This window comes from Stegostoma tigrinum, chromosome 25 (genome assembly GCF_030684315.1).
Source record: "Stegostoma tigrinum isolate sSteTig4 chromosome 25, sSteTig4.hap1, whole genome shotgun sequence".
Classification (NCBI taxonomy): domain Eukaryota; kingdom Metazoa; phylum Chordata; class Chondrichthyes; order Orectolobiformes; family Stegostomatidae; genus Stegostoma; species Stegostoma tigrinum.
This window is the reverse complement of record NC_081378.1, coordinates 35,225,739-35,241,746: the sequence shown is the minus strand read 5'-3', so window position 1 is coordinate 35,241,746 and position 16,008 is coordinate 35,225,739. Positions and strand designations below refer to the sequence as shown.

The following is a 16,008-nucleotide window of genomic DNA, read 5'->3' as shown; positions in this document are numbered from 1 at the left end:
GGAACACGCTCAAAGTGGCCCATCAATGACAAACCTTCACCAACCGACTGAGCACCACTGGTGGACAATTTCACTTTTTCCACGAAAGCCTCAGGAAACAGGTACTGCCCCGCAGCATTAATTACAAACCCCCACTCAACAACCCAGAGGCATACAAAACAGCTGAACAAATGGCCGGAGAATGCTACGGGCAATGATCAAGGATGTCCATAACTGGCTCTACAAGTATGAGTGAAAAATTTCATGCCAAAAATCATGATACCAAAACAAAACCAAGCAGCAATGGACTACAACCCTGGAAGGCAATCATCATCAAACAACATAGGACTGGAACAAAGAAGTGCACTAATACAGGAGAAACTGACCAAACTGCTTCAGCACAAAGACAATGACAACAACAAACCAGACGCATGGATAAGAAACCTATCCAACAGACCACTTAAAGAAACTGAGAAAGCTATCCTAATACGGACATTAAAATTTAACCACAGAGATGCAAACAGAATAGATGTCATGGCTGCTCTGGAACTGCACTAAAAAGGTAATAAAACTCACGGATGACACACATCAAATCATCAGACAAACTATAATCCCTATACTGAAAGGGAGGAATGAATGGGACCGTCAACACATCAGAGAGAAAAGCACTCAAAGGATACAAGAAAGACAGGAACATCATAATTTTACCAGCAGACAAAGGGCCCATGACCATCACTATGAACAAACCAGACTGCATTGAGAGAGATAGGAGGAACTGGAGATGCTGGAGAATCTGAGATAACAAGGTGTAGAGCTGGATGAACACAGCAGGCCAAGCAGCATCCTATGATCATCCAGCTCTACACCTTGATATCTTACATTGAGAGAGCACAGGCACTGCTTGCAGATACAGACTTACCAACAGATGGAGATAGACCCAACACCACGGCTAGCAAATAGGATCACCCAAATGGAAGGAGACGAATAAATGCAGGACAAATAACCAAGGCAGACTACATGAAAATGACACCAGATGGTTCAAACAACCCCACTTCTACAGACTACCCAAAGTACACAAACCAGACATCTCCGTCAGACCTACAGTCTCCTTACCAGGCACACCTAAACACAAACTGGCCAAGGACCTACAACAGAGACTGAAACACTGGTCAACAGATCACCCCACTCCATTCACTCAACCCAGGAATTCCATAACAACCTCAAGCGCATGAAAATAAACGATGATGAGATTATAGTATCCTTCGACATCAGAGCACTATTCACCTCCATTGACATACCACTAGCCAAAGAAACACTTGCCACAATACAAGATACAGCAGGAATGCTGAATCCAAACATCTCTATCAGCACAGACTACAGGACTTATGCCTTACCACACTCTTCATCTTCAACTGCCAAATCTACAAACAAATCAATGGGGTCACCCATCTCAGGACTTATTGCAGATGCAGTCATGCCAAGACTAGAATGTACTACCCTCCCCCTCAAACAGTCAAAATTGTCGATCTGATATGGGGATGACACGTGTCATCATTAAACACACCAAGTTAGAAGCAACAAAGTTTTCACCGGGATCAAATTCACGACAGAAGAGGAAGACAACAATCAACTTCCATTTCTAGTCATCAGGGTAGAATGAATGACCAACAGGGAGTTCCAAACCACAGTCAGTACGAAGGCAATCCACACTGACCAAATCCTCAATTTCCACAGCAATCACCCCAACATCCACAAACAAAGCTGTGTTAGAACACTATTCAAATGGGTCACAACTCATTGCAACACACACGAACTACACAAGAAAGAGGAACAGCACCTATACAAGGTCTTTGCTAACAACAGGTATCCTAACAACTTCATCTGCAGTTGCCTATTAGATAGCTAATGGCAAGAGGAAACTGTACTCCCCAATACACTGGCCGCACTACCCTTTATTAAGAACATATCAGAACTGATGAGACTCATATGGCCACTGGGAATCATGGTAGCACACAAACCAACAGCGACACTGCAACAAACACTCACAATGACTAAAGACCCCATACGCATGACATGCAGGTCCAACGTAATTTACAAAATACCTTGCAATGACTGCAGCAAACATTACATGGGTCAGACCAGAAGTAAACTAGCCATCAGGATACACAAGCACCAGCAGGCAGCAAAATGATATGAGAAACTTTCCTTGATCTCAGTGCACTTGGTCAATGAAGGCCATCAATTTAATTGGGAGAACGTGACCATCCTAGCTGAAGCCAACAACAATCACGCATGGGAATTCCTAGAGGCCCAGTTTTCAAACCGAACTGCAATCGATGAACATGTGGAATTAGACCCCCTATACAAACACATGCAGAACAGAACCGGAAATGAAACAATCCAACTTAACAGACCGGAAGTGTCATATAAATACCAATTCATTGGAGGCCACACTGATGATGTTACTGAGCATGGTGACAAAATGTCTGTACAATAAACAACCAGCTCGGCGAGCAAGCCAACAATACAGGTGACTTGGTGATGGGATACCGGCCTCTGTGCAGTTATTTCAGTGTCAACAATGTAACAGGAATCAGCAAACTGGAGATGTCAGGTTACTGGTCTGACTTTCATGTCAGGAACTCTGAGTCTAGCTTCTATCCAATGTGTGGTTGACTGGGAAACTGCTCAATAATGAAGCATGATTAAAAAATAAGGAGGATATTAACGAGTGATAAGTCATGTTAATAGGCCTCTCCCTCCTCACTCACAAGTATCGTATCAATGTTCAACACTTGATGGAAAATTAAGCATTTTGCTGTTGATGTCAAGAAAGTATTTTAAACAAACTACCTGAGAGTGGTAGAGGATTCAAAAGGAAAAGCCATTCTTTATTTCCTAAATGAGGCAAGCAAACCTACTGCCATTTCTTAGAAATCACCAGATCTTGTTGATGAAATGTCTGGTGTTCCGATTAGAGTCACTTGAATGGCAGAGTTTTAATTAATATTAGTGGGGATATTTTGGTGCACCTTGATTGGCACGGGATATCCGAAGCGATAACTGTAGTGGTTGTCCATGGTTTACCTTGACGAGGTTAGTTTTCTCTTTGGAAATGATTTGGTAGCCAAGTGAAGTCAAGGAAACAGCAGTTACTGGAAAAGTTCCAGCAATGTTTTTTTTCATCTATAGTGACCCAAACTGACTGAACAAAGCCTATGACTCAATCCAATTTGCACCATGGACAGATACTTATCTATCTGAAAATTTCTTTGGGGAATTTAGATAATTGAAAGGAAGTGTTCATTCAGCCTTCTCTGATCAAACCATTCCAGGATTTAATAAAGTAATCTAGTTCAAACAGATGTTGAAGGTGAGAGTTCTAGATTGCTACTAAATGAAAAATAGGATTGTGTTGAGAAAGCAGAGATCTCTTAACAGACCTGTGGATTAAGAATGGAAGGTGGTAGTGATCAGATATCAAGAAATGTAAAGGATAGCCCATGAAATTCCTATGGTATGAAATGTAGCAATCCAGAAGATCACAAATAAGTAATGGCCAAATATACAAACAAACCAATGGCACACTTATGGGGTCACCTATTCCCAGGACTTAGTGCAGATGCAGTCACGCAAAGGCTGGAATGCACTACCTTCCCCCTCAAACAGTCAAAATTGTGACTCCAATATGGGGATGACACATTTGTCATCATTAAACACACCAAGTTAGAAGAAACACACAAACTCATCAACAACGTTTTCACCGTGATCAAATTCACTAGAGAAGAGGAAGATAACTTCCATTTCTAGACATCAGGGTAGAACGAATGACCAACAGGAAATTCCATACCATAGAAATATATGAAGGCAACCCACAATGACCAAATCCTTAATTTCCACAGCAATCACCCCAAAATCTACAAAGGAAAAGTGTTAGGACACTATTCAAATGGGCCACAATTCAATGCAACATGCCAGAACAATGAAGAAGAGCACCTATTTAAGGTCTTTGCTAACAAGAGATTCCCAACAACTTCATTGGCAGACGTCTTCTAGAAAGCCAATACCAAGAGAACACAGTCTGCCCTAACACACTGGCCACACTATCCTATATTAAGAACATATCAGAACTGATAATGAGACTGACCAGGTCTTCACAAGGATGTAGTTCAGTTTCCTAAAACATACATATGTACCAGGTTGCAAGGATATGCTATCCATTGGAAATGTTATCTACTAAAAGATTTCATCTGAATGCTGATGAAACCGAATGTAAGCTAACTCCCTCAATGCACCATTAATCCACACTATGCTTGTTATTTCAATGTTTCCTGCATCACATCAACAAAAGTAAATCATTTTTAATTTCTTTCAACATTGACATGATTTTGAGATTTGTTTCATTATCCAGAATATGTTGGCATAGTGAGAGGTAGCAAAAACGGCAGATGCTAGAGTCAGAGATAACACGCACAGCAGGTCAGGTAGCATTAGAGGAGCAGGGATGTTTACTTTTTGGGTCAGGACCCTTCAGAAATGGGACGGGTAGGGGAGTTTAAAAATAAAGAGAGGAGGGATGGATCTGGGGAAGATAGGTGGGATGGTGATAGGTGAGTGCGGTCAGGGAGTGGTGGTGATTGGTCAGTGAGGTGGGAGGGACGGATAGGAAGTAGAGAAGATGGACAGGTTGTGTCATATCAAAGAGGCAGGCTTGGACATGGGATGAAGCTGGGGGTGGGGACATTTTAAAACTGGTGAAATCATGTTTTGGCCATCAGCTGTCGGCTCCTGAGGGGGAATATGAGGTGTTGCTCCTCCAGTTTACAGGTGTCATCATTGTGACACTGGAGGAGGCCCAGGATAGCATAGTGCTTTTTCCCCTTTATTCATTCACAGGATGAGGGTACGCCGGCTTTATTGCCCATCCCTAATTGCCCTGAGGGCAGTTAAGAGCCAATCACATTGCTGAATGTCTGGAGTCACATGAAGGCCAGACCAGGTAGGTATGAAAACATCCCCAGGTAGGGATGACAGTTTCCTTCTTTGCAGGGCATTAGTGAACCAGATGGGTTTTTCTGATAATCAACAAACTATTAAATTCTTAGTTCCAGATATTTAAATTCCACTATCTACGAAGGTGAGATTTGAACCTGGGTCCCCAGAATGTTATCTGGGTCTCTGTATTAATAGTCCAGCAATAATACCATTAGGTCATCACCGCCCCCCCCCCCCCCCCAGCCCACTTACACTACAGGATTATTAGTGTAGAGGCCAAACCCAATAATCCAAATATCAGAGTTCAAATTTACCCACATAAAATGGAAATTTAAATAAATCTAGAATAAAAACACTTATGTCATTAATCATATCCATGAAAACTACTGGATTGTTAATAAACACTCATGTAATACACTAATGTCCTTGAGGGCACTGATCTGACCTTCATGTAACCCCAGGGTCATAGCAATGCATGACACATAAATGCAGTTTGAAATCGCCAAGCAAGCCAATCATCCAAGAAGGCAACTTATCCTTGCCTACTGAAGAGCAGTTAAAATTTAGCAATAAATTTTGACCATGACAGTGACATCCACACTAATTAAATAAAAAAAACAAAATGCTCAAGTTATCTACTATAGCTAGGTCACCCTTCATGTCTGGTTCACTTTTGGTAATTTGTCTCTCTTCTTAAGTAACTTCACTGCTGAAACTCAAAAGGAAAATTCTTTCCATCCTTTGCAGAGTCAAACTAATCAGATTCTGTGTCCCAACAGCATTGAGTATTAGATTATGAATACCCATTAACCCTACTTTCACCGAGTTCCTGAGGCCTCAAATCTCCAACAGTATGAATTCCTAAGTCATAGTCTTCAGACCCTTCTACAGTTTGCCCAATAACTTTCCATGATCTTGTCTGAGTATGTGTTCTTCTGATGTGCTGTCTTTCAGTAACGTAGTTGTTAAATATTTACCTGATACACAAAACATCCTTGGTTCAAAATGAAGCAGAAACGTTACAAAAGATTTAAGGGTCTTGCAGCACAGTGTGTCCGTACCTTTGGGCCTACAGGCCCAGATTCAAGTCCTCCCTGTCTTGCTGGTATTTCACATCTGAATAGTTTGATTGAAATAGTTATGCTGTTCCAGTGCTGGCTATCTGTTTGATCTGCAACTTTCCTGTTCTGCCACCAGTGGGCAATCCTTCAATCCCTGCAAAATCCCAAATCCACTTCATCATACCTTGCAAAAACATGTTTTTGAAAAAACTCACCTGGTTACATTTTTGGTGTATTTTATCTTTACCTCCTTCTTCCCCTTTCCTTTCTCAATTAAATATTCTGTTTCTTTCTGAAACAGTACACAAATAAGCAATTTTCAATGCCAAAGTACAATGGAAAAGAGCTTCATCCAAATGAAATGAAGAAAACAACCCTAGAAGAAATGGATACAGGGCTTGATGTACTGCTAGTGTATCTGAATATCTAATGCGAGATACTAGCATACTGGTAATGTCACTGAACTAGTAAAATCCATATGCCCAGGTGAAAGCTCCATGGCAGCTGATGGAAGATTTAACAGTTATGAAATTGAAAACTAATCACGGTAATGGTGACAATGGATGATATAACAACATTGGCACTGTGCACCAATGGGAGAGACTGAATGTTTAACTCAGTGTCAGTCAAGCAAATTGCTTTGTCCTGGATGGTGTTGAATTCTTGGGTTTATTGCTGCCACATTCTGTCGTGTACAGGACAACTAATCCATCACATACCTCTCCATGCAAGTGATAGACAGACATTACAAGATGATCAGAGAAAGATTAGATCGGGTGGACAGTGAGAGTCTTTTTCCTAGGATGATGTTGTCGGCTTGCACGAGGGGGCATAGCTACAAATTGAGGGGTGATGGATTTAAGACAGATGTCAGAGACAGGTTCTTTACTCAGAGAGTGGTAAGCGTGTGGAATGCCCTGCCTGCCAATGTAGTCAACTCAGCCACATTAGGGGCATTTAAACAGTCCTTGGATAAGCATATGGATGATGATGGGATAGTGTAGGGGGATGGGCTTAGATTAGTTCACAGATCGGCACAACATCGAGGGCTGAAGGGCCTGTTCTGCGCTGTATTGTTCTATGTTCTATTATGAAGTCAGGTCATGAATTACTTACCATAAAGTACATAGCCACTGACCTGTTTATTAATCACATGGTGTTATTATCTGTTTAATTTTCAGCTCAAGGCGATGCCGTGAACATTAATTAGCCATCATGCCACTGAATGTCAAGGGTTGGGGGTCTGGTAGTGGTTGCATTTTGTCTCGTTGGACGTGGCCATTACCTAGCCCTTTTACGTGTGTCTTGTATATCCAAAAGTGCTGTTACACAGAACTGAACATTTCTTTTATTACCCTCAACAAAATCAACCGTGACTTTTAAAATTTATTGATGACCACAAGCAAATCATTTTTGTTTTGCTAACTGAATAATTTATGTGCAAAGACTGTTAAGTGCAATGCATACATCCAAAGGTTAGGACGAGAGGAAGGATGCTAACTCAAAACGGAGTTGAAAAGGGAAATAAAGTCCTCTACCCTTTTCCAGCGTTAATCTCTCTGTAAAGGCATGATGATGAACGGTAGACATCATAAAGGAGATGAACAAAATTGGGCAACTTGGCCCATCGGATCTGCTCAACCATTCAATGCCTTGGCTTCCATACCTCTCTGTGGCAATGAGTTCCACGGAATCACCCCTTGGCTGATGAAATTCCTCCTCATCTCAGTTCTAAAGAGACATCTCTTCATTCTGAGGCTGTGCCCTTAAGTCCTAGTTTCTCCCACAAGTGGAAACATCTTCTCCACCTTCAATCTACCCAGGCCTCTCCCGTATGCTGTACGTTTCAGTCAGATTTCCCCCCCCCCCGTCCCATTCTTCTGAAAACCATTGAGTACAGATCCATTCATCACGACAAGACCATCGTCCCATGGATCATCTTTGTAAGCATCTTTTGAGCTTCCTCCAACACTAGCACACCCTTCCTTAGATACAAGACCCAAAACTGCTTGCAATATTCTAGCTAGAGAGCCTGAAAACAGCCTGGGCAGTACGAACCTACTCTTGTATTCTAATTCTCTTGTAATGAAGGACTAACATTTCATTTGTCGTCCTAACTGGTAACTGAACTTGCATAATATCATTAAAAAATCTACAACTAGGACTCCCAATTCCCTTTGTGCTTCGGGTTTCCAAAGACTTTTCCTGTTTAGCAAATAGTCTACACCTCTATTCTTCGTACCAAAGTGCATAACCTCATAATTTTGCACGTTCTATTGCATCTACCACTTTTTTGCCTTCTCTCCAGGTCTGTCCATTTCCTCCTGCAGGCTCCCCAACACTACCTGCCTCTCCAGCTACCGTTGTGTCATCTGCACCGCGTGCTCCCTCTCCAACTACAGCCGGGCACGAACGTAGCTGCGGAACAGGGGCAACCAGTCGCTATGACCCTTACAAGCCAGTCAGAGCTGCAAATGCTGGAGTCAGAGATAGCACAGTGTGGAGCTGGAGGAGCGCCAGGCGGCATCAGAGGAGCAGGAAAGCTGATGTTTCTGGTTGGGACCCTTCTTCACTTTTGAAGATACGTAAACTCTCCTGCCTGGCCTGCTGTGTTCCTCCAGTTCCACACTGTGTTACACTGTGAATCTCATCACTTATCGACATGTCGCTGAGGCATTACTGCTTATTAGCACGGACTGCTTCAACATCTTAGGAGTCACGCACGCTGCTGAAGCTGAACTTAAAAGCTGGATGGAACGTTTTTAGCGTTGGAGGAGCTGAAGATGATCGGGCCTACTGGTTCGCCAATCGGATTGAACTACTGAAGGAAATTCCAGGGAACACCAGCCATCCGGGAACTGTAAACACGGTTTGGGGTTGGGGGGCGGGGTGAAGGGCCCTATCCCGGCGTGCTGTTGTTCATTCCAATCTGTGACGCGACCTCTGCCGTCCTCTAATGGGCGACATGCCTTACTTTGATTGACGTGTGCCGGCGATCCAATGGGCAGGCGGGTTGTCGAGGTTGAGAGCCTGCCCCCGCCGCTCGGTGGAAACTCGGTAATGGCGGCGGAGCTGGTGAGTGAAGTTCGCGGGGGGGGGGGTAAGGGTGGGAATGTAAACAGCAGTGAAGTCAGGCCCTGAGTCCGCACTCTGTTCAGCTGTAGGTAGTAAATGCGGGACACAGCAGCTTGTGTGTGGGTAGAGGGAGAGAGTGAATCCCCCACTGATAGTGAGACTGTGACGTGTCCCTTATTGTTGATAAGTTGGTTGTTTTTAATGGGTGACGTCTCTCCCATTCATTTCATGAGAGCCATCGGACCTGGGACCGATTGCCAGGCTAACTGGCTACCCCTGATCCCTCGCTCTAAACTCACTTCAGCTTTTGTTTCCTCTCCTGTCTTTGATTTTCGATGTTTAGGCTGATTGGGGGTCTGGTGGCTCAACAATAAAGGGAAACTAGGATGAGGGGTTGGGGTGAAAGAAAAGTTTACAGGATGTGTGGCGGTCCTGGGGCAAATGTTTGTCGCCGAGGCCACTTTTTAAAATTGCGATCGACTTCCTTTCATTTTAAAATTGTAAACTTCCTGCCGACTGCCAGGACTTTTAAAGCCCGATTGATGGCTCGGTACTTTGTGGGCTTAAACATCGCCCGCAGTTTGTGGCTGACATGTACGGTATCGAGGACGACACTAGAGTTATTCATAAATATATCAATATTTAAACGTGTATGGGAAAGATTTTAGCTCGATTCGTAATTAAACTGCCCTCTTACGCAGTTCTGAATGAATGAGCTGACGCGCAGGCGCACTGCCTGGGTGTGAGCGTCACATGATGAAGTATTTAAAGTTTCTCCGTGTTTGTGAACAGGATCCAGACATTTGTTTACTGTCTACAGTTCCCCTCAATATTAAGGGTTGGTCTTGGGGTGGGGGTGGGGGAGAGAGCGAGAGAGAGAATTAAAACCAAATGACTTTTTGTTTGCTCTGCTTAAAGTTCCTAATTTGAAGCAGTTCTTTCTCCATTCCCCCCCCCCCCCTGCCAAACACCCAGTATTCAAAGGTTGTTGACATCAGGGAGATGTTAGGAAAGGAAGCTTAAAGATCTGAGTGACGCAGGTCGTAAACGCACTCAAGATATTCTGAATAATCAAAATAAACATGCCCAAAAGGTTATACTTGGATTACAAAACTTCTGAAAAAAGGACTGTTGTTGCAAATTGTGCAATTTTAAAAAAATCAGTGGCAGGCTGTATTAGGAAAGTGGTTAAATGTCTACTGGTTTAAAATGGTGCTGCATTGTGTAACTGTTTACTCAAAATTAAAATGAATGGGTATGGTAATTAACAAAATAAATGTTCAGATGAATTAAATAATACCTACTCTATAGGTGACCACAAGTTTTAAGCTAAGTAATCTACCATATTATTACCCAGTGGCAAAATTTAGAGTTTTTTATTTATCATTTTTCTGCACATTAAGTCTGCACCGACCCTCTGAAAAGCATCCTACCCTGTCCTAGCTTCTTTCCCCACCCCCATCCCATCTTATAGCTAACCCACCTTGCCTGCATATCCCTGGACACTACCGGACAATTTGCCAATGCCATTCCACCTATCCTGCACCTCTTTGGACTGTGGAAGGAAACATGAGCAACCAGCGGAAATGCATGCAGACAAGGGGGAAAATGTGTAAACTCCACACAGTCACCCAAGGTTGAAATTAAACCTGGGTCCCTGGCATTGTGAGGCAGCAATGCTAACAACTGAGTCACCATGTTGCCCTATTATCCCACAAGTAATACCAGGCCAAATATATTAATTTCATTTGCCCTTTATTGTTTGATTTCTTCAGGTATATGAAGCAAAGAAAAAAAAGTTTGTGGTGTTGTTCAGTGCACTTTAAAACCTAATTGCACCGTATTTGACAATGTGATTTTTATTTCCAGCTTTGTTGTTCTTTATCCGTCATCCTCAACTATTAGATAGTTGCTGATTCCTAATGTAATTTTGTTACAGGCCAGGTCAAGGAGGCAGGTCCTTGGTTTGAATTGCTGGTTTCTCTTAGACTGCAAGACAGTCTTAACTGACCCCTACAGCAACAAAACTAACTTTTTGTCAAATTTGTGATTTCTACTTGTTTGTAGTCTGGGCAATTTCATCAGTACCCTCTATAAACAATTGTAGGATTGTTGACATAACATCTGAATTTGCTTCTCTGCATATGTGCAGAAGCCGTTTCTAGTTTCAGGGGTGTAATAATGGCATATATTGATTTGTTTTGCTGTGATTATTGTTGGATAATCTGAGATTAACTGTCAGCATCAATAGGAGTACTGCAAAGACCAGAAATATAAATTTCTAGAAATATTTAGCGCTTGCTTAAAATAGACCTGATAAACAAAGTGGTTTAATGTTTCAGCTCCTGAGCTTTGAAAGTAGAAGAGAAACAAATCATTAAGTAACTAAAAAGTTGAAGAGGAGAAAACAGCAAATGAAAATCAAGTATTTGAATGGGTTGATGCCATTATTAACAAGCAACTTGTGGAATAAACCAAAAAACTTTTAATTCTCCATTGGTTTGTAATTGACTGGCTAAGTCACCGTTTGACACAATGTGTGGTCTTCTGTAAACCTTAAATAGATATATTAAAATAATAATGTCTATGTATCTGACTTGTTAATTAATCACAACGCAAACATCCTTTTAAAGTGTCAGCCTGGATCAATGTTATTAGATATTGTGGGGGGGAAAAGGAAACAATTTGTATAAACCAAAAGAGTTAACTTTTACATTTGAAATCACTTCCTTGGTTACCTTTCAGAAAAGAGTTCAATTTACAGCTGTTTGAAAATTAAGGTTCAAAACAACCTCTGTATTAAATGTAGAAGTAAAGGTACAGACCTGAAAAATCTGATATAAATTGATTACTGCAGTGTGATGCACATGTCCTCTGGAGTTTGTATTGGTCATCAAAGTAGGTAGTAGATTTATAGACTAAATTATATGCAGGTTATAGACTGTTTTCAAATACAAATGTGTGTGTGCAAGCATTTGTGTTTGACTGAGAACTGAATGAATCTTTGGTAATGTTAAATAAAAGGGAACCGGGGGGTATTAAAAGGTTGGGGTGTTTGTTGTATAATGGTGCACCAATACAATTATCAAACTTACTACTGCTCGTGTCTATTAATGCCAATTTGCTTTGGCAATAACAGCATTATGACATATGTGGCAACATTTTTGCAGTAAAGATGTAATATATTGCATTTTTTCTGATTTTACTTCAAGAAGTACAAAGAATTGTAATATGTTTTGTACCTGGTGCCTTCTCCGGTGGACAGCTCAGACAACAGTTAAGACTCCAGAGTTAATCTGTATGTATAAGGAACAGCAATTCAGGAAATAATTCAAGGGAGTGATTCCAGATATGAAAATTAACTTTTTTGGGTTATGTAAATGTTACCTCTTTCTCTCTCTATCTCTCTCTCTCTCTCTCTCTCTCTCTCTCTCTCTCTCTCTCTCTCTCTCTCTCTCTCTCTCTCTCTCTCTCTCTCTCTGTCTCTCTCTATCTCTCTCTCTCTCTCTCTGTCTCTCTCTATCTCTCTCTCTCTCTCTCTTCCCCCTTCCCCCCCCCCCCACCGCCGCCAAGAATTTACTGAGATAGATCCAGGCTGACATTTTGAAAGGTTGTTTGTATTGTGATTAATTAACAAGTCAGGTACATATACAGTTAGACATTTTCAATTTAATATACTCTATTTAAGATTTACAGAACATCACACGTTTACACAATACGGTAAATTGGCCAGTCATATCATTATCACCAATAGAGAATTTAGGCTTATGGTTTGCTTTCAATTTATCCCCCAGGTTGCTTGTTAATAATGCCATCAACCAGTTCAAATAATTTATGCAAACTCCTTTCATGGTTTTATTGGTGCATATGTTGTGCCTATTTTAGATCAGGTGGCCAGACAATGGCATTTTGGACTGAGAAACCAACTCCTTCAAATGAAAGCAATCCAGTTGTTTTCATAAATCACAGATCATAGAACCCCACAGTGTGGAAACAGGTCCACGCTGACACTGAGAGCATCCCACCCTCAGACCCATCACCCTATAACCCACCTAATCTCAACATTCCTGAATACTATGGGCAATTTACCTTGGCCATTCCACCTAACCTGCACGTCTTTGGACTGTGGAAGGAAACTGGAGCACCCGGAGGAAACACACGCACATGGGGAGAATGTGCAGACTCCACGCAGACAGTTGCCTGAGGCAGGAATCGAACACCGGTCCCTGGTGCTATATTTTGAATGTTTAATCCATTGTTTTGTCCTATTTATGTCGTCTTTGACTTGGAGGTTTTAAAAGTGATGCTGTCACCTTTAATGGTGAATTAAAAACAAAACCATAACATTCATTAATTGGCTTTACTTTGTTCAGTATCATAAACTGAAGGGTTGATGGAATTCCTTGTGAAACTCCCAAATCAGTACTTTGACCTGCAGAATATTTCATACTGTAGTAAGAAATGTGATAAAAGAAACTCCTGAATGAATAACAAAATGCAGTATTTAATAAATCCATCTGTGTAAGTAATGCAGGAAATCTGACACTTGTGACCATTTCAAAACACTCAGGGTTACAATAATGTTGTTAGATGTATATTAATCAAGATTTGGGAATTATTGCTCACTGACATCACCAAATATGTTCAACTGATTTAGGAAACAAAAATTACTTAATTCAGAATTTTGAGAATAATTACTTTGATGCAGAATGGTTAGATGGAGATGCATGGCATATCACACACTCTCAAGTTCACATGGTTGGTATAATATGACAGAAGGCATATTCAGCACTAATTGTTTTACAGGTGTTTTATGCATGAATTCCCAGTTCTTGTTACTCATACTGAATGATATATAACATCATCTTGGGCCAGCATCTGATCACTAAATTAGAACTCAAGTTGAACTGCATCTAAATTTTGCTGTAAATGTTATGTAATATGCTAAGGAAAGAAAGAATATTTGTACTGAAAGTGCAAACCACAACTGTCAAGATTTTGGTTTCACAGTGCTGATTGCTGTTTATCATTTCTTACTTAACTGAAGTACTGCCATGTGGGAGTAAGAGAGCAGCTGTACCGTGGATGGTGATTCTGAATAAAAACTTCGAGACCCTGTCTCGGCCCACCGTGAGGCAAAGGTTGCATTACTAGAGCTGGCTTCACAAATTTGCTCATTTTGTTGTTTAATGTGTAGGTGGAGTGGAATTACATGTTGTATACTTTCCCTTAACACAACAGCTATGCTGACCAAATAAATGTGCCAAAGGGTAGCTCTCCTAAGTGATTGATTACAGCATTTGGCAACCCTGTCTCCAAACCCCTCTGCAAAAATTTTTTGGAGCAAGACCGTTCAAATTTGCCTTTCAGGTAGACACTTAAAGTCAACATTTCCAATCTTCAGCTGATTGGTTTTTATGAAGTTTGCTAGTTCTAAGCATTTATTAGATCAGAATTTTCAATGTGTACATTAATGTTTGTTAGAAAAGCCATAAAAATAGTGTAGGAGATGAGCTGAATTTTATAAGAAGCACCAAAATCACTCATCCACCTAACTAGATAACCAGGAACAGCATCCATCTCCAAAAGAAAAACAACTGTGCTATATTTTTATCAATTTGATAAACCTTAGTGATAGAGGGTCTAGTGGCACAGTGGTAGTGTGCCTACCTCTGGACCAGAAGATCAGGTTCCAATTCCCACCTGCCCTGGAGATGTGGTATAACATGTCTGAATACTTTGATTTTAAAATAACAACTTTACTGACATACAGAATGGTTTACTATGATATTTTAGTGATTGGCATGGCTGTGCAGGCTAAAACACCCAGTTTGGAATGCCGTGTTGGAGGTTCGTTTTTAAAATTAAAATCATTCAAGTGACGTGGGTGTCACTGGCTGGGCCAGTGTTTCGTGCCCATCCTTCATTGTTGTTGAGAATTTGGTGTGCTGTTTCAGTGGTGATGCTTTTGAATTTTCATGCGCTTTATAACTTTATTAAAATACACATTTGTTTTTACTAAATTTAACGAAACTTGATAAATTATCTGGTGGGTGTGGAAACTCAACATCTGATGAGAAAATTCCTCTTTCCATACAAATCTGATCAGATCAACTTCATTTTCGTGAGGGCAAGAATTGAGTTTTCTACACATTTGAACTGTCTTTCTTTAAAATCATCATTAAAGATATACTGGTTTTAAATAACACTCCTTGTTGTTAGACAGTCTGGTATTGATACAGAAGGGAGAGACTATTACAGTGGTTGAATTGTTAGTGACACTTAGATGTGCCTCATTGCAAACTTGAATCCATTTTGTCTCCCATTAATCTTTTGAGCCTTATGTGCAGGAAGATTTTACTGCAGCATGTTTTGGCAGATGTTTTGTGTGGGGTGGGGTATGAAAATGTGACAAGAAATGGGGAAGTTTGGTGAAATAAGGAGAAACCATTTTGAATGTTTTGTAGCCTGCCATTTTTTTTGTAATCAGTGATGTCTTTGTAAGACTGCTGTTTGTCATATTAAAATTGAAAAATCTTCTAATGGAAAAGTTGGAGAACTGAAAAAAGAGACAAAACAAGTACGATAATAAACTCAATGAGCACTTGTAATATGGCATCTGTAGTGTTCAGCGCAATTTTATCTTTGAATATTCTCTTGAAATGTGAGGAAAGTGTTGATTTTTTAGAATGTGAAGTCAGTGGCAAGATATGTCTTTAAGATATTTGCATTCTTTCAAACTAGAAATCACTCATAACTTGTTCAGTGTTTTGTTTAAAAAAGCATCCTTGTTACCTCAGTGGGGAGTTTTTAGTTTGGTATAATTTACAACTTTGCCAAGCTAGTGCTGCGCATGTGAGTTTAGTATTTTTTAACTTAAAACTAAAATGTGTATACC

General features: G+C 40.8%; 1 protein-coding gene across 1 annotated transcript in view; it reads left to right on the top strand.

Moving 5' to 3' along the window:
* The first annotated feature begins 8,943 nt into the window (after window positions 1–8,943).
* Window positions 8,944–16,008, top strand: part of hbp1 (HMG-box transcription factor 1) — a 49,831-nt gene continuing 42,766 nt past the window's right edge. Inside the window, exon 1 of the mRNA XM_048554081.2 lies at window positions 8,944–9,110. Within this exon, the coding sequence (XP_048410038.1) occupies window positions 9,036–9,110 (75 nt within the window). The 5' untranslated portion in view covers window positions 8,944–9,035. The remainder of the gene's footprint in view (window positions 9,111–16,008) is intronic.